Consider the following 21,857-nt stretch of genomic DNA (forward strand, 5'->3'; position numbering starts at 1 on the left):
GAAAACAACGTAAATCCTGTGGGTTACACACAGCGAGATGAAAACCTCAGTATTGAGAGGAGTGGGACCTGCGAGTTCTGTGCTGCCGTACCGTAGCCTAAAACACCAAAACAACGAAAAGCCTATTTGCAAACAGATGAAGCCTGTATTTAAACGCAGATCAGGTAGTATTTGGACAACGAAATGGCTGTGGTTATAGGTGATCCACAGGAGGGCAGCTGGAAGAAGTCCGGGAGCCCGGGAGCCTCGACACCGCCACCCGAGGCCGCGCTGGGCCGCGGGGGTCGTGCCGCAACTACCGAGAGCGCGACCCAGGGACTTACTGCGGGGCGCTGCGAGACACAGGGTGGGGGTAACCCCCGGGCGAGCAACGCCAGCGGCTGCCTTCCCGGCGAGGCTCTTCGGCCGCCGGCCCGGCCCCGCTCCGCTCCGCCAGAACGGGCCGGGCCGGGCCGAGCAGGGCCAAACCGCGCCGGGCGGAGGCGCTGCGCAGGGGCGCGGAGGGGCAGCGCTGGGCGCCGAGGCAGTTCGGGTCCCGCGCCCCCCTCGGGGCGGGAGGCAGGCCCGGCTGCCGGCGGCGTCGCCGGGCGCGGCGCGCAGGCGCGGGGGACGCGGGCATGCGCGCTGTGCGGCGGGGAGCCCGATCTGATAGGGAGCAGGGGCTGACACTACCCCCGTGTGGGCGGCGGAACGTCCCGAGGATGACGTGCGGCGTTCTCGAATCCCGTGTCTCGCTCGCTCGCTCGCCGCCGCCGCCGCCGAAGGAAACGGGAAAAGCAACAAGGAGGCAGGAGCAGGCGCGGCGCCATGGCGGCCCTGGAGCGGCCCGTGCCCAGTCCCGAGGCGTTCCTGGGCCAGCCCTGGGCCGCCTGGGTGCGGGAGGCCGCCCCCCCGCACGCGCACGGCGCCGCCCCCCCGCACAGTAAGGGCAGGGACCGGCCCGCGGCTCGGCACGCCGCTCCCCTCCCCGGAGCGCACGCACGGCGGCGGGGCCAGGGGCCGGGGGCCCAGCCGGGCCACCCCCCCCTACTCCCCGGGGCCCGCGCCCCGCGGCGGGAGGTGCCGCCCCCCGGGCGCTCAGCTGACGCGCCGAGCCCCCGGTGCCATGTGTGCGGGAGGCGCTGGCGCACGCCGTGCCGAGCCGAGCCGTGCTGCTGCCCCGCGGCGCGGGATCCGCCGCTGGGCCGGCGCCGCGGTGGGGGAAGGGGGCGAGGGGGAGGATGCGCGGAGGGGACGAAGGATGCTGCGGGGGGTGGGGGCTGGAGGGTGCTGCCGCGGGGGGCCCGGCGGTTTCGCTCCCTGGCAGATGCTCCGACCATTGTGCTTTTGCTGTTGCAAATAGAAACACTGCTCACCTCCTCACCTCTCCTTCTCCCCCCCGCCAAACAATAAATGCACACCTCTGGGCCCTCGGCGCTTCCTGACTCTGCTTCTCTTCTGCAGGTGTAGATCTAGAAGAGACTGGAAAGGAGGGTGGAAAAAGCAGGGAGGTTATGAGGCTTAATAAAGAAGGTAAGTGGATAGTGCTGGCACACCTCTCTACCTGTCTGTCTCTTGGTGGCTGTGGATGACTGTGGTTTGGCCTTGACAGGGTAGTTTAATAGCATATGGGTATCTCCGCCATGAAGAATGTTTCAGGGTTGGATACACACAGATGACTGTCACCGTGTCAACTTCTTTTGAAGTATAACAGGTGTATGCATACAATCGAGAGATGTGGTTAAAGATAAGGCAATTTTAAGCCAAAAACCAGCTACACCTCAGTGGCCATGTTTGATTTTTTTCGAGGACCCTGTCCCTTGGTGCAATGTTTCACTTGCTTCTCTGTGGAGATAACTGTATAAACCTGTGTGTTAACTTTAATCGTTATAACATTAGTGACTAGTGAGAAACATTTTCACTCGCAGAGAGAAACAGTTACCATCTTTGGGTTCATCCACTTTAGCTCAAGTCACATTCTTTCATCCTCATGGCTGAGTGACTTACAGTCAACTAAGCAGCCAGCATCTAATATTATCTTATGTTAGGCTAAGCCTTATTATGCAAAACCAAATACTGATAATTTGGTTTTCTGGTCATAAGGTTTTCTGGTACTGTAAGTATGAACAGGTAAATTTCAGGCTAATGGTATTTGCTAATATGTCATGCCTGACACAGTTCTGTCAGTTGAGAGAGGAGAGACTTGAATGGGGAGCGTGGGCAAATCAAATTTACACATTGTGTGACATGTGCCGTTAACATCATGCTGAGGTAAAACCTCATGCAACTAGTGAAATGGTTTGGGACATGTTTTCATGTAGCTTTCTGTTTCTGTTCTATTAAGAAAGCAGTATACATATACAACATTTCTGTCAGGAGAAATACTTCTTGTGAAGTCAGTTTGTAATGACTGATTCCATCATAGTAAAACTTCAGTGTAACTTACTGATGCTGAGAGAAATCCTGCTGTTACCTGTAATGTCATCTCATATATTCTGAAATGATGCTAAGTTTCTTGTTAAGCTATAGTGTCATTACACATGTGTTCAATTTTGAGCATCTTGGTAGCTTAAAGAGATCTTAAATTTTCTAAACAAGCTCTTGAAAAAAGAATGAATTAATAATAGAGTTGTGTGATAAACTATTAAATTGTGTGGAATACACATTAAATAAAATTATTTAAAATACCATAAAACCTCCCTTTTCAAAGACCTTTCTAGAGATGCCAAGCTTGGTTGTATTCCTGTCTTGATTTTTACATGCCTGAACGCCTCTATTTTGCCAACCCAAAACCAAGTTACAGGCAGATTGGATTTTCATGTAATATATTATGGCTAAAACGTCCCAGGCTCAAACAGTTTGTATGTCTACCAGTAATGTCAAGCGTATGTTTGATTCCAAAGTAATCAAACAAAAATCTCCCTACTTGAGCTTGGCCTTCATAAGGACCTTAATTTGTGGAGATAAAATGTTTTCTGCCTAGAAGTCCTTGAACACAAATTGTTACTATAAGCTTACTTGAGATATAAAGATTGAAATGCATCCCTACTCCTTAGTCATACATAATATGCAAATTGTTTCCTAGAACGATTCAGTATAGATTATCAGCTCTGCTCTGTCATTGTTTGGTTTTGGGGAGGTTATAGACCTCATCAAAGGAGCTCTATTTAAACTCAGTATCCAGAAAAATTATTTCCAACCTAAGTGTAATGTCATTGCTGACATTGTGATAGTGAGAGGTGTGAAACACTTATTAGCTTTCATAGTACTTGCACTGTTATACAGTTTAAAGAAATAAAACTGTTATGTTTAGAAAATAAAAAGCTTTAGGAATTTTATTGCTTCCAAGTAGTAACTTGTTTTGGATCACTTAGAACTTTCAAGAAGTTTGAAGAAATTAGTATGTGTTGAAATGTTTCTACTGTATTCACCTCAGCAGTGTGTTAATACAGGTGTTTTCACCACACCCATCTGTGTCTCTGAATGCCCAATGTAAACCTTCTTGGAGCCTCATTATCCTTACTAGTGAAGGTGGGAAGAATTTCCAGGATTAGATTGGTCTGCAGAAAACATAGCTTGTGTGCTTGCAGAAATGCAGAAATTGCACACATCTGTTGTGTGACATAGTGACTTCTTTTGTCTGCTTTGTTCATAGGCACGGGTTGTGGTCGTGGTAGGTCTTAACACCAAACCCAATTAATTTTTCTTTGCATTCTCATCTATTTGAGTAGGTCTTCATATGGTATTTGTGGTGCCAGGAGATTGTAAGAGGTGTCTTACAAAAATCAGACTTTATTTCTGTAAGGGGGGGATGACGGAAGGACAGGACTTCAGATATCAAAAATTACTGCCCTGTTCGAGAAGGATAGTGTAAAATCTGATCTCACTGCTTTTACTTCTTCTAATATTTGTCCGCATTTTGTCAACTTCACTTGATATGACCAGATTCATGTGACTACTCCCTTGTAAGCAGTTAAGCAGGGAGCATTTTTAGACTAGTGAAACTGTGTGTGGAGAACATAGTGGGGGGAAAGGGAAGGAAAACTGTGGTCCCCTCCAGAGTGTGACAAGGTGTTTCAGTTTCGATCTATAGGAAAAAAATTGTTGGATGTCAAAAAATGCTTCAAGCTAGCTTCATCCCCCTGTCACTGCCTCCTTTCTGGTTGTGTACTGTAGGTGTTTAGAGTGGTGGGCTGTTTCTCCCTCTTACCCAGGTGGGGGCCTGGAAGGCAGCATTGCCAGTGGTGGTGGGGAGGAACCCTGCGAAATCTCTGCCTGACACAGGGGTTGATACTTAGTGCATCCATGGGCAAATGGTTGCAGTCTGGCAGTGCTCAACCTTTCTGTAATGCAAAGAAATGTACCGAGGCCATGTGCCCCCCGTGCCCCCTCCTTTGGGCAGAAGTAAGAACATAGAAATACTGCTCACTGCTTTCCTTTATTCGGCAGTGTATATGTAGGCAGCACAGTGGAGAGAAATTTCCTGAACATTTATTCAGTTTTGTAGATGGAATTGCTTTTTGCATGCTAATACTTGGTTTATGTATCCTTTAGCAAATGCAGTATGGCCATGGTGGACTTTTATTGGCTTGTAGGTTTGTGGAGAGGGGATTACCAAGTTGTAAGTGTTCACAAAAAATGAAAAATTTTATGCAGATATGTTTGTGCTAGGGAAAAAAAACCCCAAAACTCAACACACTTATGTGCTTATCTAATCAGGAAACAGAAACAGCATTGTGTAACTTATCTGACAAATCACTACCAACCAACCGGCTTAGCTAAAAGAGGGGTTATCAGAATTGGAGCAGCATTTGGGGTTTAGATTGAATTTTGAAAGTTGAATGGTGTGTCTGGATAATGAAGATTTTCTTCTAGATAGCAGGTGTAGTAAAAGGAGTCTGTATTTGTTTGACAATTTGTGTCCTGTGAAAAGTCCCAGTAATTGTATGCCTGAGAGATACAGTGATCTTGTATTATCAGTCATAACTTGTAACTGAGTTTAGGTTCATTTTGGAGGCTTTTGTTTTGTTCTATACAATATTTAAGAAAATAATAGAAGAATGTTGTTTTTTTTGTTTTCCATACAAGACTTATTAGTAATCACTTTAGTAAATGTGCGAGCATTAAGTGTCATGAGTGTTTCTAGGTAGGCACGGGTTGTAAAGGAGCAAAAGATATCCTGTGTATCTTCATGGACTACAGCAGGGTTAAATACAACATATGGGATTTAGATCTGTATCTGGGTACTTGGTGTCATAATCAACTTCAGTTTCTCAGTTCAGTGGGTTTGTATTATTGAGGTTTCAGTCTGATGGTGTGTGTGTTTTGTCTTAGATAATCTATTCTGTTTTTCTAACATTGTGTTAAAATTAGAGATTTTCTATCGTTGTGCAGCCTCAGACTTGACCATTTTACTTGATGATTAGACAAGCAAACTGGATAGTTGTTTACAATATGGTTTTCCTATTTTGACTTCCTATGTAACTATCTGATGGAAAGCTTTTTGGTAAATCCATTGGCACTGTCAGAACAAAATTAAAGGGATACTGATTAGTTTTGCTTTCAAATTTTTTTTTTTTATTCTTCAGAAAAATAACTTGATTTTATCATTTTTCATGGAAAAAATAAGAAGCTAAGGAGATTGAGTGATGGTAGGGAGCACTTAATAGGGAAAAAAAAGGATGTAGCTTGTAACATTTTCCTTATGAAAAGCCAGAGGAAGAGAACGAAGATTATTTATGAGGAGACTGTAAAAGAAGAGAAGGCAAAACCAGCTGGTTAATGTAAGCATAGGAATTGAAGTTGGTCTTTTTTTTTATTCTTATTTATTTTGTTGTTTACTAGTGGTTAGCTGATGGTGCTGTTTGTCTCCTTTAAAAACATACTAACCAAAAACTTAAGGATAAAGCATTCTTGTTTTTATTTAGCTGCCTTCATCTCCACCTTTTTGTGGTGGTAGGGAATGTTGGAAAAGGCTGAGAGGGAAAGAAAATTATAATGAAGTTTTGAGCACATACCCCAGAAGAAAGAAGTGAGGTTTTTGAATGTAGACCATGTTGGTTAGTGATTCGGGGTTGGTTTTGACTTTGGTTTTTCAGTGGGCAAAAGAGGGAGGTGAGTGTTGTATAGTTTTCTTTCTCTTCCCTGTAAGCTAATAAGGTCTTCCAGAGATACTGGTTTTTAAACAGATGTAATATTCAGGTGGAGCTTGGTTAGTGAAAGAACTGAGAATTAGCAGCATACAAAACTGTGGTTATTAGCAAGTGAAACTTTTTCTTACCATTCTTATCTTTATGCTGGGAATAAGAATAGCGAGGAAAGGTCCCACCTGGGTTTTTCTTTAGTATGAGAAATGACAGTAGGACTGGATTCTGGTGTTCAAATACCCGATCAGTTCAGTGTATGATATCTGACTCCCATAGTTTGGGGTTTTTTTTTCCCATGGACAGCTTCTGCAGGGGGGTGGTGTGGCTCCTGGTTGTGGCTGTCACCTCATTTAATGTGTCTCAAGGAATGGTAACAGATGAAGAATGAAACATTATGTATGATAGTGCCCAGAAATTTAGTCAGAATTGTAGTTTATCCTCATAGTTACATAGTTATTTTCTGAAACCTGTCCTTTAGTTCATCAGCCCACACACTGGATAAAAAGAGTGGAGTCATTGTAAGGCTCTCTGATCAGACATTCTGTGTTTTAAGTTAGGATTTTAGTAGTTTCAAATATGTATCTGAATCACTTCTAGAAATAATTTCTTTAAAGATTCTGGGTTTGTTAGATGGCACATATCTTGCTGGAATTTGGTAACATTTCTCCTAGTATTTGTGCAACAGTTATTCTGAAGAGGTTAGATCTCCTATAGTGTAAGGTAGCTTGTTTGATCACTGATGGGGAAATGACATGTGATTTTCTGTCAACTGACAGCACTGTCACTAAGGATCTGTCTCTGACTTTGCTTCTACTTGTTGCAATTTATAACTGGACTTGAGAAAGAAGGAAATGACATGTTTACTAGAGTGTACCCTGTTGTCACCACAGAAAGTGAAATAACTTCTTTTATCTGTTTTTGCTTGGGATATAAAAAAGTGTGTGTGTTCTTGTTGATCTGCCTCCATACATGGGTAATAGTTTATAGACTAAATATAGGTTTCCACATTTCAAAGACTACACACGTGTTGAACCATTTTCACTGTGAAACAGAGTAATTTCTTTGAAGTAGGCATTTTATTCTAGTTAATAAAAATTAGGACATTGTCAGGTTCTGTTTTATCTTTGGGGCAAATTTTTTAGCCATTTAACCAAGGCTGATGTGTATGAGATGGAATCAGTGAAAAGTCCTATAGAAAACATGTTTCAAATCACATTTTGTTTAAGTTTAATTTTTGTTTAAGCACAGGAGTCCTGTAGGCAGAAAATGTAAGTTTCTGGTAGTCCCAGTGAAAGATTAGATTTATAACCCTGCATGTATTGCTAAAAAGGTTCACCTTCAGTAAAAATAGTATGCAGATATGAGTATTTCTTAAAGAGTTAACTCTACCATAAAGTGACCTGAGTTGCATGATTATGTTTTATTAAGAGTAGTTTTGGAATGACTAGCAAGAAAGATTTTCAGTAACTAGGAACTTGGTGCAGAAGTTCTTCAGCTTGTCCTTGAAAAAGCTGATTCAGGAGTTAGTGGTGTTAGTGGTGCAGGATTCCCGGTGAAGCTGGTGTCTTTAGATTATTTGTATGCCAAAAAACCTGCGGTGAATGCTGTCGTGATACAGTCAGGGTGTTTGACAGAGGTCTCTTAGCAATTCTACAGCAAGATGTTTCTCTTGCTGGATGAGAAAGATAGTTGCTATGTGGGTAAAATGATCCAATTTTTTATTGTAGTGCTGTGCAGCTCTCTTAGCTGACTTAAATTGGAGATGGAATACAGCACATTACTTAAGACTGATGTGGGGCAGAGGAAACAGACTACTGCATGCATGATTTCTCTCTTTCCTTTTTGTGTCCCTTTATATGGTTGAATGTTGATAATTTTAAGGGAGTAGTGTTGTCATGAATTGTATGGTTTATTAAAAGGTGTGCTTTAAAGCCACTGATGATGCTAGAGAAGCGGGCTTTCTGACTGCTTTTGCTCTTGTACTCAGCAGAAATAGAGATGTCTTCCTTACTTCGGAAGTGTTGTGTTTGTTATTTAGCAAATTTCATATTTTGCTAAGTTATATTAATAATACAGCCCTTAAGCCCAACACATCTTCCTATTTATCTGTATTCTTGACAGCAATTATAATTTAGAATTATATGGTCTTCCTGTTTTTTGGTTTCTGTGTTCATGTGTTTATAAAACGTGTGTTGTTTGGCAAAAAAAAGTAGTGGAGTTTTCCCAGATCAGCAAGAGCATCAGCCAGAAGCAGTAGAGAAGTTGAAGACAAATGCTGTAGGCTCTGCACAACTGCTGGTACCAGTGTACATCTAGTTCAGTTTCACTAATCCCCAGGCCTCTCCTGAATCATCTGTAAACCGGAAGCAGTCGTGTTGTGACAGTGTGGTGTGCAGTACACAGAGGGTTTGGATTTCCTTTTGCTTCCCTTTCTGTTCCCTTGGAGCAGGTGTTAAGCAGAAGAAGCAGAAGGGTGGCTGATGAAGTAACATCAAAACATAAGAATGACTGGCAAAGGGCATGAGCTGTGAGGTTTGATTCTGTGTTCTTAATATTTTTTGGTTTTATTCTAATATAGAGTGTTTGATATTTTCTGACCAGTCATTTTTTCCCTTCCTGTTTCTGCTGTAGGGGGCTAAACATAGGGGGGCAAGCAGAGACTGATAATTTGTACTTATATTTGGATTGAACACTGTTAACATCATACAAGTAATAATTGTTGACAGGTTTGTTGGACCAAAAGTGTCTTCTCTATCAAGACAAAACAGGATGGGATTGGAGTTCTCCAGTGGCAGAATAAGGTGACTTCAGCTTGTCATTTTTCTGAGCTGATATGGTCGGAATGGAAGCAGAGGTTTGCAGAAATGTAAATCATCACATGCATTCATCTTTGAATCTCTGACAGGTATTCTGTCCTCAGGTGGCCTTTAGGCTGGCCACTTGAGATTGTCCAGATTAAATAGATTATCAGGTGGTAGTTGGCATATGCAGTTATTTTTTTAAGCTGCTCTTAGTCATGTCTCATTGAAACAGGACACTTCTGATGATTTAAATCTGAAAAGTTTGTTGGACCCGTGCCACCACAACAGCCACTGAGAGAGCCAAAACCTTATTTGTTTGGGGCTGATAATGGAGACAGTCAGAGGAGAATGATCCGGATGAATATAAGTAATTCATCTGTTACTGCCATGATTAGGGAGCCAGTGTTATTATTTGCATGATCTGAATGCCTAGCAGCCCCATCAGAGACTAGATGTTATTGTGTGCAGGAAGAGTGTGTGCATGTGGGTTGTGAAATCACTGTGCTGCAGAGCTAACTTTTTACCATATGACAGAACAGGAGTTTTAATATTGACAAACAAATGCACTTAGTTGCTCAACATGATAGGTGGTAGACTTTAGCTTAAACTAAAGTGTCTTTATTAGAACTGGCGAGGAAAGCTTTAAGGTGGTGTTCAAAATGCAGTGCACTAGTTTTGCAAGAGCTTGGAAGATGTCCTTACTCAAGCATGGAAGCTGGCCTGAGTGAAAATACAGATTGGTTGTTAAAAGCTTAGTAAATGGATACTGACATTGTGAGCCAACTAGAAACGTGAGCAAATCATGTGATAGCGAGTAGGATGTGGACAGACTATGCTAGGTATGCCAGAAGAGCCTGGAAAGCAAAGACGAGTCATTCCTATTGTTTAAAGCTGGAATGGAGGATTGTTGGTTGCAGAGAGAATAATGGTAGGTCAGTATGATGATATAGAAGAAAGAACTTTTGAAATGGCATGAACAAGCAGGAGAATGTTTGTCAAGGAAAAAAAGAAGAAAATTTTAATATCTAATGTGAGATGAAGGCCCAGGAAACCCTTAGCCCTGAGAATGTTTCGAGAAGACTTTGTCCTAAGGGTGCAAGACAGGAGAATGATTTAGGTATAGATGTAGCCTGAATGAATGGATTAAGAGAGAAGTCATTGTCAAAGATGACATAGTATTTCATATCTGAATGATGTGCAGGATGATAGTGCTGTCCACAGTTATCAAGAGAGGGGGTGGAGAAGAGAGGGTGGGAAGGGTGAGATCTAAGTTCTGTTCTAGCTGTATTGAGCTGAATCTGACAGCTACTCAGTGACAAGAGGTGTCAGAAAGATAGACTGAGATTTTTTTGTTTAGACATAAATCTACTGTATTTGAGACCTGTCTCCTTAGGAGCAGAGTTTGTGGATGAATTTCCCAATCATAAGGGAAGGTGCAAAAGATGTAGCTTAGTGGAGCTACTAGAAGATAAAGGAGAAAGAAGGAACCTTCCAGGAACCTGTGAAATGTTTGATACAGGGAGGAAGGGAAGCAGAAGAGGATAGAGTTATAAAAGTAAGAAAAGGAAAATTAATGCTTTAAAAGGAGAAATGCATTTAATTTTCATGAGGAACGTACAAGGGTTACGGGTGATGGGAATATTTGACTGACTTAGTAAAAGCTTTTAGATGTTTTAGTGAAGTAGTTGCAGTGTAGTACAAGGGACAGCTGAAGGGAATTCAGGCTGAACTTAGAGACAAGTTAAATGTGTAATTTGTTATCAAACAGTTCATAATGAGCTTAGGGATGAAAGAAGAATAGAAAGAGATGTAGTGGAGTTAGAGAAGCAATGGGTAAGAAGTAGATTTCCACATATAGGAAAGACTGCCTGTCCTGCTGTTCCATCAGAACATGAGGAGAAAGGAGATGTGAGGTATGGGGTGATATGAGTGAGGCAAGTGGAGAGTGGGACAGTTTCGTATCTATGGTATGAGGAAGAAGGGAGAGCTGTAAGGAAGAGAAAGAGAGTGGGAAGGAAAAATGTGAAATGATTATTATGTTTTCTGGCTTTCTCTTGGAATAAATATTTGCATTCTAATGTAGAGAAAGAAATGGATACAAGAGAAGAGGCTTGAGGAGTGAGTCAAAAGTAGGAGGAAAAAAGGCTGAAATTGCAGGTGTGGGTTCAGCTCAACTGAAGGAATGGCACAGCTTAGTAAGCAGTAGGAGAGAGAGAAAACGTGCAGTAACCTCATTTCCAGTCTGTTTTCCTTTTCCACTGCGAATTCTAGGACAGGCAAAAATAAAGTGAAGGAAATAGATATTTAAGACGAACATGGATTTAGGATTGGTGGAGTTGGACCTAGCTGTGGGAAGGAAATGCAAAAACCATTAAAGGTGGAAACAAAAAGGAAAAAAAAAATACTATGTCAATGTGAAAAAGGGTGTAGTCCTGAGTATTAGAAATAATGGTGTGGGAATAATGAGCAGTACCAAGAGAATAAATTGGTGCTATTAATTATATGCCAGGTCAGCCTTTCAGTCAGGTTCTCAGATAGAAGGTCCTTTTGGAGATGACTAGAGAGAAGACTGCTAGCATTTTGTGCTCTCTGACAACCCCATGCTTGAATCGCAACGTGCCTCTGAGAAAGGTCAAAGCCTTGAAGAAAAGCAGCATTTTGGAGAATCCAGAGAATATTGCCTTTTCTCCACGGAGAGTGAAGTGTGTGTAGATCATGGCTGTGGCAGCAGAATGCTTCTATCCTTGGGTGACTGTTCGTATCTATTACATCATGTGATGGACATGAAAGTGGCTTGCTTGCTGGTTTCTAGCTCAGTAGTTTTGTTCCTTGTAGTGCCTCGTAAGTAGATAATGTATCTACATGGTCTATCATGTGCTGATACTGACTTGTGCTTCCTGCTTCCAGAGCTGAGACAAGGCCAGAGGATTACATTATCATGGACTGGGTACAAGCTGATGCCATATTGCACAAGGTCTACGATCAGAGCTTGGGCATGGTGCTGCAGTACCCATGGTTGTATGGCTTTTGCTTGTTTTGCAGGGCAAAGCAAGCTTGTTGTGGTCTATATGCTACAGGCAAGCATGTGTTATGATACAGCGTTTCTGTGTTTTTTTTCTTGAGAAGGCAGAACAATGATCTTTGAGGTGTTAAGTGGAACGGCTGTCATTTGTGATGCAGGCTTCTCAGTGTTTAAGAAGCTAATCTCAGGTTTTCACGTCTTTAGTAGATCTAAACAACTGTGTAAGGAAAGAGATGGGAAGAGGAGAATGCTGTGGGGAAGAGGGTTTTGCTCACAGAGGATTGAGCTGATCCTTTGACATGGAAGGTTTTATCCGTTACCATCCCTTCTTTTCCCAAGCAACTTTCTGCCTGTCCTTGTATAATATCAACATTCAGTCATCCCAACAGCTTATACACAATGTCTCCCAGTCACTGAGAAGAAAAAAAAGGCTTAAGATTTTTCTTTTCAGGGTCTCTTGGGTTTTTTTTGTGCAATATCATGAAGTTTTGTTCTAATATGTATTCATGCTTTTGTTTTATTTTTGGCTTTTTAGAAGACTTGGAGAACCTTGGGCAAATGTACTAGGAAACTGAATGTGTGGCAATGGAAAGATATAAGGAGAAATGGGAGAAAAAATATTTCAGCTCTTGAAATTATGGTGAGCTGTGTGTATAGTGCTTTTAATAGAGTCTTTGTACATTCTGCGCTTGGTGTAAGTTTTCTGCAGCTACTCTCATAACTTGCAGCACACAAGGTGTGAATGTCACCAAGCCTTGTAGGTATGTAGATTTTGAAAGAGGTAATGCAGCTTTATAGATTTTTGGGTTACTTGTTAATCAGAAAATACTATTCTTGACTGCATCACTGAGGGAGGTAATGCTGCAAGTTTTATTTTGTGGCATTTATTATTGTTTACAGCTTTTCAAGATACCTGTCACTATTCTGACTATTTGTTTTCCAAGCTCTTCGGCAAATCAAAGCTATTGTAAACCTTTATTGCTTTCCTGGAAGGTAAGAGTTTATCCTGAATGTGAGGGTTTGTGTTTTGTTTTGTTATTAAGTGTAAATTTGGAAAAGTTCTGGAGATGCGTAACATACATCTTCAAATGATTTAACATGTATAAAAGTGCCAGCATTCAAAAACTCCTAAGATACAGTCTATATTTCAGAGAGCTTACAATGCACTTCAGACAAAGCCATCATGGTATGCTGTGAAGGCAAAAATCAGTCTATGAATGTTGAAAAATTTCATGCAGGCAGCTATTTAAAGGAGGAATTTAAAGGAGGTAGAGAATAATTAGTGGAGGAAGGAGGCATCAAAGCTGATAGCGTAGAGCACAGCAAAGTAGTGTACAGAACAGATTTCTAGTGAGAGCAGTGTATTTGTGAAAATAAACTCTCCCTGTTTTGTTAATATTATCTTACTCTCTGGGAGCTGGAAAGTGAAGCTTATTGTAATTGCCAGACTGCAAAAATAACATAAATATTGCAAGATAAATCTTAATCTTCCTTAACTCTGTTCCCTAAACATGCCCTCTGTTTTCCAAATACTTTTGACATTCCCTTTTTTTATTAGGCTTCAGCCTTATCCGTTCTCTTGAATGTTGCCCTAGTTTTAATACTAGGCAAAAAGTGAGGAGAAACTAACACATTGTGTATGCAACATTTGTCATTCTTTCATCCTTCTCTTCTGTATTAGTTATTTTATGCCTATTTGTTTATATATTACAGGATAAGAGGATAAATGAATTTTCAACGTTCTAAGGAGGTTTGACTCTTGTTACGGACTTTCAGCTTCAGAGTGAGTCTGTTGTATCCAAATTCCTCTGAAATTTTAATTTATTTCAGAGAATCCCTTGAATGTGGGCTTTTCATGGCAGATTTCAGATGAACCATGTGCAAGCATGGAGTGCTATGAAAACAATATGCAGAACAAGTGCTTTTAAAAACTTGCTCATTTTAATACATTGAGGTGGTGCAAGAATCTTTCCCTGTATTCATAATCATGTATTAAAGCTGCTTTGTGTAGTAATCAGGACACTGTATATATCCAGAGGAAAGATTTGGAGAAGCAAAGGGGAAGAAATCCTGAGTATACACATGATGACTATTGATAATGTTTATAGATCATCTTTCATTGGAAAAAGGCCCAAAATGTTCTACCAGCAATATGCAGAAATTAATTTCTTACTGAAAGGGTGCAGAGGCATCTTTGAATACAAATATGGCTTCTGCTAAAAGCCTAATCCTACCTGCAACAGAATTAAATGAAAACATGCTGAAAGCTATGTACTGATAGGGTGTAATCCAGTCCTCACTAAAATATGTTACTGCATAATGATTCAGAAAGGGAAGGAACAATACCTGATTTCTAGATTACAAAGAGAATCCACCTTTCCCATCAGAGGTCATGGCAGACTTTACTGACTAGTGCTGCTTGACAGTTTACAAAAGATGGTGCTCCCATTGGCACCAGATTTTGCTCATTAACATTAAGTAGCAATCAAAGACTGCCATGTTTTGAAATACATTGCTGGGGTTAATCTGTCTGTCAAAGAACAGATATCCAAACCAAGCTTATAAGAACAGTCCGGTACTTATTACAGCAGAAAGCCTCAGTACTTCACTATATTTTAGCAAGTCACCACAAATACTAGTATGCCGCTTTTCTATCATTTTAAAATTGCTTAAAGTAGAATTTGATGTTACCGCTCCAAAAATTATATTGCTTGCTCCTTTCCTGTGCAAACATCACTATCATCCTCATAATTTTTCCTGCACCCGCTCTGCCAGAGGACCATCTATGCTTTACCAGATAGGGTAGGATATGATCTTATAATCTCAATTTTGATAATTTTTTTGGTAGTCTGTTTGTGGAAATGTTCATCCTAGATACTTAAAGATTTTACTTGGCTTATTTTTTCATTCTAGATAGGAAGGGAAACTAGCTGGTGATACAGTAGTAAGTGAAGATTATAACTGGCAATTAATTTTCCCTACATGGGTAGATTTATAACATTAGCAAATCCTCCATGACTAGCCTGCAGCTCTGCCTTTTGTCTGGTAGAACACTGCCTCTGCCCTGAAGCAGTCTTCTGCTGTGCCCACTGGATTTTGCTGAAAATCAAATCTGCTGTTGTCACCCAGTACTCCAGAGGTGACTATTCAGGTGAGCATCAGAACACAGTCGTGCAAAACAGGCTGAGAGATGAGTTTATTGAATGAAATAGTAGTGTAAAGAGGTAGCTTTAAATTGGGTGATTATTACATGATCGTAACGTAATCTTTTTCTCTGCAGTTTTTCTCTTGTAATATATAGGCACTGAATTCATACACTCCATTATACACAGAGATTGTGCAGTTAGGGTTTCAAAGAGACATGTGTTTTTCTTTCTAACAAACAGAACTATATTTGGTCACAGTCCATTCTGAATGTGTTGTTAGGAAGAAGTTCTATCTAGAATATAAGTAGGGATGGAAGAATTACCTTAGAGTATTGATTAAATTATTACTCCCTGTGCAAAGCAGTCTTGAAGAAGCCTGAAAGACTGGGAGAGTAGGAGAGAGGGGAATATCACTGCTTTTCTTGCATTTTTACTGAAATGCTGTGTCCTGGTACTGATGTGCACATCAAGTGTTGGAAAAACTGTAGGGAGCTCAGAAAAAAAATCTACATTAATTTGAGGACTGGATAATCAGCTTTAGAATGGAAGATTTAAGAAGCTCAATCTAGTTTATCAACAGACAGTAGAGGCTACCTGCTAAGTCTGTAAGTACTTAGACAGGGCGAAGTTATCTGACAGTTAGATTGTTCTTTGTTAGCTAGATTAAAGGGATTCGCATGGGTGAAAGCTGAAGCTAGATCTGTTCAGACTAGAAATAAGGTGCAGTTTTCTAATGATACAGTTAAATAGGAACAGCTTATCAAGGGATGTAGTAGACTCTCTGTTGCACAAAGTCCTTGCATAATGCCCCGGTGCTTTTCCAGGAAGCACCTGGTGCTTTAGCCAGTCAGAAAGCTTGGGTTTGAAGCTGGAACAATGTGATGAAATTCTGTAGCCTGTTTTAATATAAGAATTCATTACAGATCATAGGGAAGATTTTTCTTCTCAGTTCCTCTCCTCCCTAAAATTTCATACGTTTTAAATGCTGCTTTTGTTTAAAAAAGTTCATGCAAAAGATTAAGTCATCAAAGCAAAAGGCAGCTTCCTAGCAGGATGGGTAAGAAAGTACTATCCTTTAATAGCAGATGAAAGAGGAAGTAACACTTCCCATTCACCCATTATATTTTCCTGGTAATGAAACCCACAGATATCCCTCCAGTCATTAATTCTAAGCGTAACTTAATAATTTACCAATGTAATTGTTAGCCTTCTCAGAAGCATTGCAGATAATTCATGCCTTCTCACTTGTAAGTTCATGCAACAGACATCTGGACTGAATGCCCCCTTCAGTTTTACTTTGCAAAGCAACCTTTGTCAGTGTGTTTTTCCTGATGCTGTCTCCTTGTCCATAGACTTACAAGGAAGTAACAGGTCAATCTTTGTGGAAAGGTAAGAGGCTCTGTAATTTCTGATGAACTGTATGGGAACTGTTTTTGTTCTGGTTTTGCAAAAGGAATAGGATGCTGGGAGGGACTCTTCATTAGGGACCGTAGTAATAGGACAAGGAATAACTGGTTTAAACTTAAACAGGAGAGGTTTAGGTTAGATAGGGAAGAAGTTCTTTACTGTTAGGGTGGTGAGGCACTGGAATGGGTTGCCCAAGGACGTTGTGAATGCTCCATCCCTGGCAGTGTTCAAGGCCAGGTTGGACAGAGCTTTGGGTGACATGGTTTAGTGTGAGGTGTCCCTGCCCATGGCAGGGGAGTTGGAACTAGATGATCATGAGGTCCTTTCCAACCGTAACTATTCCATGATTCTGTGACATTAGCACTTGACATCATTTAGTTTACCTCTTTGTTGCAAGATCACCATCAGTCTGAGTGAAAGTATTACCTGTTTTCTTGATTATGTCTACAGCAAGGCAAATAAATGCTGATTTAAGTGACCATTCAACTTAGTTGAGAGTTGTTGTGTATGTAGTGTTAAACAAAGAACCTAACCTATTTTCAGTGAAGACATACTTTAAGAGGTTTTCCCAGTGTCTGTGATCCTGTAATTCTTGTTAGAATTCTGTAACTCTGTGTTTACAAGAGTAGCAAAATAATGGGAAAGCAAATGTGCTGCATCTCAAGTTTATAAATTCTCCTCCCTCATCCTCTTACCAGTATTGCTCCTTCCAAAAACTTGTAAGAAGGTAGCATGAATTGAAGTTCTAAAAAGGAAAATGTGCAATATTGGATTTCTTCAATTAAGTGTTAGATTTTGGGACTTACACACCAACAAAAACTGAAGACTTTCAGGTCTGTGGAATGTATGGGAGATTTTTTATTTGTTTGTTTTTGTTTTGGGGTGGGTATTCTGGTTCTTTTTGGTTTTTGGTTTTGGGTTTTTTTCCCCTCTAGTTGGAAAGGCTAAAACCAAGTGTGAATTGGATGATGTTTGCTCTAAATGTATGTCAGTGTGTATTCTGTGTGTATAAGCTCAAGCTGTTTCTTCTCAGAAATCTACAGGGTCACGCATGTCTTGTGCTACTTTGTAGTAGTATCATGAAGGGGTTCTAAGGGTTCAGGGATTCTGAATCTTCCTTGGTTCCTTGTTGCTGCCTGTGACAAGGTGGCATAGCTTGATAGGTGTTTGTTCCATACTTTCTTAGCTGAGTGGTTTACACTCAGAGTCACTCTTAGTGTGTAACTTGTGCACTGAGTTGGACTGAGTGTTTGGACCAAGTGGCCCTGTTCTGGTCCCCTCACTATGTAGAATCCTCTGTCCACAATTTCTCAAATGCTGGATTAGGCTAGGATGTACTGTTACACTCTGCAGGGTACTAACAGCCATCAAGCAGATGATTGGTCTACTTCCCAGCACCATTTGATCCATATCTGTATTCAGGTTTCATATTTTTCTTAAGCATGTGGTGATTCAAAATGACCCTCTTTCGAGGCATCGGTTCTCTCCTTCATCTGATTTTCTGCTTTTTATACAGTGTGCTTGGTGGTCTTTTGCCTGAATAAAAGTTGGGTTTAGTTTGTTTCTGCTGTCTCTTTTAGAGCAACTGCTTTTAGCTATAAAAAGTATACACTCTTCAGTGGAAGTAGTGTTTGGGAGTTGGTCTGAACTGTGTCTGTATTATATAGCCAGTATTTTTAGATGATCCTTGTCCATTGTCAGTATTTTAGGTAAACTGTTTCTCTTGCCAGGAATGGCTTCATGAGAATTCTTTCAGTGATATTGCAGCAAAAGCAACATCTAAAAAAGAGCAAAAGCCTGCACTTTGGGTTTGTATAGATACAAAATTTCCACTTTGATACTGTATTGAAAGAAGTGTAGTACTCATAGTGTTCACTGCCAGTATCTAATCATTGTCTTTTACAGGTGTTGGGGACAGTCTGCCCTTGTCTGCATGAGCATCCAGACTGTTTTCTGTCCTAATCAGGAATCTTGTAGCTGATGCCTCCTGTCAGTTAGAGATTGCTGACAGGCCTTGGTGTGCATAGGGCTTCCCCTGTGGCCTGGGGACAATGAGTCTGGCTAGGAATGTGCCACTTTCATGTGGTGTTACTGGTTTGTTTCTCCTCACCACCTCCTTCAGGACTGTAACAGTAAATGGAGGGAAAGACTGTTCAGAATAACCTAGTCTCTGTTCTGCTGTAATAAAATACCTAAAGTCTGGATATCCTTTTCTGTAAAGGAAAATAAAGAAAATGTGATACTTCTGCATATAAAAAAGTAGCCTTCTTTTAGGGATATTGTTGAGTTAATTTTGGTTTGACTAATGGTTTACCCTTTCAGAACCAATGAACACAGTTTTAATGCTTTAGTAACATACTTGTCTAAAGCACTTGGCAGGCTGCTTGATAAATTAAGCCTCTCAAGCTTTCTGTGAAGTGTCACAGATGGAGAAACAGAAACACAGAGAGGCCAAGTGACTTGCTGCAAAGATGTAAGATAAATCTCCAGTTGTGTTGGTGGAGTGCTTTGGTTAAATGCATCTTCATTTTGAGATTGTATAAGCTGAGGTGAATAAAAAACAAAATAAATTGCTGCATGTAATTACAGCATATGACATGTTTTCAACAACATTCCCCAAAGGCATGTATCTCGTCATCATGCAGTGTAGCTAGTTGTGTCTGTGCAGAGGCTACATTCCCCTTTGCCTCACTTTGAGTAACCGCTGATACTTTTACAAAGAGCAGAGTAATGGAGGACCAGGTACCTATGTGAGACCTTGGAGACTGAGACCAGCCACAGCTTTAACTTGCCAGCAGCAGTGAAAGTCTTAATTCTTCCTATGTTTAAGAAGAAAAAAAACCTGCTTTTCTCTATCTCTTCACAAAGTACCAGTCTTACTGGGCTATCCTATGGAAGAGATTTTTTGTCATCAGAATAGTTATGCTTTTTGTTGTTGTGTTCTCTTTCATTGTATTTAAAATTTTGCTGTACTTCCAGTCAAATGTTAAGTACTCATCAAAATCCAGGTCTCTGTCCAGATGGCACTGACAAACCTTGCCTTGGAGTGTATTATTTACAGAGGATATCTGTGGACTGCACTTTACTAACCTATGTATTGAAGCATCACACAGCTTTGAATTACGGTTCATTTTTTCCCCTCAGAATTTGATCCAAGCAGCTGGCAGAGTAGCAGTTTGATGCCTCTATATATGTTCCATAGCTTGAAGGAGGCTTTCCTTCACGTTAGCAGGTATCAGCTCATTTTTATGAGAGTAAACTGACTCACAGTGCTCCTATGGAGATGCTTCTTTCACAGAGATATCTTGCAGCAAGGAACTTGCTGTTGTGATACCTTCTTTTCCTTGGTTTTGAGTTGCTCTTGGCATTTTCTGCCATAGATTTGGTTTTAGTTAGAGGGCTTGTGTAGGTGAAAGGGCACAGAGAGCTAGCGGTGAGAGGAAATTCCCCTAGGTAAGGAGGATAAGAAAGAGGAGCAGGGAGGATTTTGCAGTGTGTGTCTTCTGAAGATTTGGGGGATGTGTCCTTGCTAGTAGTGTGCCCTCTTGCCTAATTTGCTTTATATCTAAGTGCTTCAGATGTGCCTAATGGGAATACTAGGGGAGCTTGCAAATTGCCAGGATCTGTTTAAAGGAATCAGGAAGTGTGGTAAATGATTAAGTTTTTGTTTGCTTAGAGTGTCCTGAGTTTTCTCTGGCTACTGATGCTTACGGTTCCTTTGGTATGTGTGTTCAGCACTGCACTGCAAGATAGAGGGCAAAGTTTCCAGTAACGGCAGGATAGCTCCCATTATGAATGAGCTTGCTCACCTTACATGTCCAAAATCTTTTTTAAAAGTTGAGAATATTAACTATTTTGAAAATGAGAACCTTTATTTTTCTTTTGTTTGGAGGCTGTAAAATCTAGAAGTCTTTTGAATGGAAAGACATGCAGTCAGACCAGTACATGTCATTTAAGGAGATCCTTATATCTTTGTATTCAGATGTCATGAGACAGTAATTCAGTCATTTAGGTAAAGTATGAAATAACAGTTGATGACAGAACTGGAAAAAATAGTAGTATGCTTTTTACATGATTTTTAAAATATTATTTTTGCAAAAGAGAACTGTTCACCTGGGAGGAAATGCTTTAGTTCATTTTTGTGTCATGTAGCTTTTTGGGGAAGTTTTATCAGAAACTATTTTATTCACAACTTCATCAGTGGTTTTGCAACCAGTTTGACATTTTGTAATGCTCTGTTTCCACAGAGGAATGAAAGTCCTTGTAAGGTTATTGAAACATGCAGTTGTAAAGCACTTGTAAATCATCTTAGAATGTAAACGGGGACTGTGAGAAAGCTACAAATATGTTATTTTAATAAGAATTGGGGCATGTTTTGATAATTAACTGGGCATGAATGATTACTGGTGATTTTTATTGTATTACAATTTCTTTTTTCATGATTGGTCACTTAATTCTTTCTTATTTTTTCTTCTTTCCTTTTTTCTTTTCCTTTTCACCCTTTCTTTGACATGGGGAGTTGTCATCTGTTAATTCCTGGTACTAACTACCCTGTTGATGCTGAACCAAAATAAATCAATTGTGAATGGCCAAATGACCAGCTTCTGACTGTTAGTGGTAAATAGTTTCATCTAAGAGTTATATTTTATGGCCAGGAGAGTGGTGGAACTAAGTCTTCCCACTTTATGTATGTGTAGTGATAAACTAAGATTTTTGAATCCAGAGTTGGATCTTAGTTATGCCCATGTTTTCTATTTAAATTGTTAGTATATTGTTGTTGAATTTCATAGCTGATGATTTTGATGGTGTTAGACATTCAGTTCAGCTGATGCATAAAGCAGTAAATGCTTTCACTTAAGTGATAAAGAAATAGAATTGTAATTAGCAAGTTTTGGTTTCTGTTTGCAAAGAGTTTAGGATTATATAGCCAGGAAAAAAAAAAATCTCTTATTTTGTTCTTTACTAACATACAATTACGTTAAGAAAATGTAATAACATTACAAGAATTTTAATAGTCAGTGAATAAATTTATTTACATACTGCTTAATTCTATTGATAGTCATGCAGTAACTATGCATCCTAGTAACTTACTCATAGTATGTGCTTCCCCATAGTGCTTTTTTTACAGCTGTTGGAGGCTCTTTACATTGCAGAAACATGTTCTGATCAAAACAAAAGTTCAGTTTTATAAACTACACAGATTTTTGACCCTTTAATGCTTGCAATTAAAAAGCAAGTTTTAAATTGAGGCCATTTGACTGTTTAGGTATCAGATGATGTACTCTGCTTGAACTCGGCAACTCGAAGAAACAAATGCACTTTAAGGTGTCAAAGTGGTTTAGGAATCCTATGCCTA

General features: G+C 40.4%; 1 protein-coding gene across 1 annotated transcript in view; it reads left to right on the plus strand.

Annotated features, from left to right (window-relative positions):
- The first annotated feature begins 644 nt into the window (after positions 1–644).
- Positions 645–21,857, plus strand: part of ATXN7L1 (ataxin 7 like 1) — a 113,082-nt gene continuing 91,869 nt past the window's right edge. Inside the window, exons 1-2 of the mRNA XM_034062976.1 lie at positions 645–922; positions 1,444–1,512. Coding sequence (XP_033918867.1) covers positions 808–922; positions 1,444–1,512 — 184 coding nt within the window. The 5' untranslated portion in view covers positions 645–807. The remainder of the gene's footprint in view (positions 923–1,443; positions 1,513–21,857) is intronic.

Source organism: Melopsittacus undulatus, chromosome 5, assembly GCF_012275295.1.
Source record: "Melopsittacus undulatus isolate bMelUnd1 chromosome 5, bMelUnd1.mat.Z, whole genome shotgun sequence".
Classification (NCBI taxonomy): domain Eukaryota; kingdom Metazoa; phylum Chordata; class Aves; order Psittaciformes; family Psittaculidae; genus Melopsittacus; species Melopsittacus undulatus.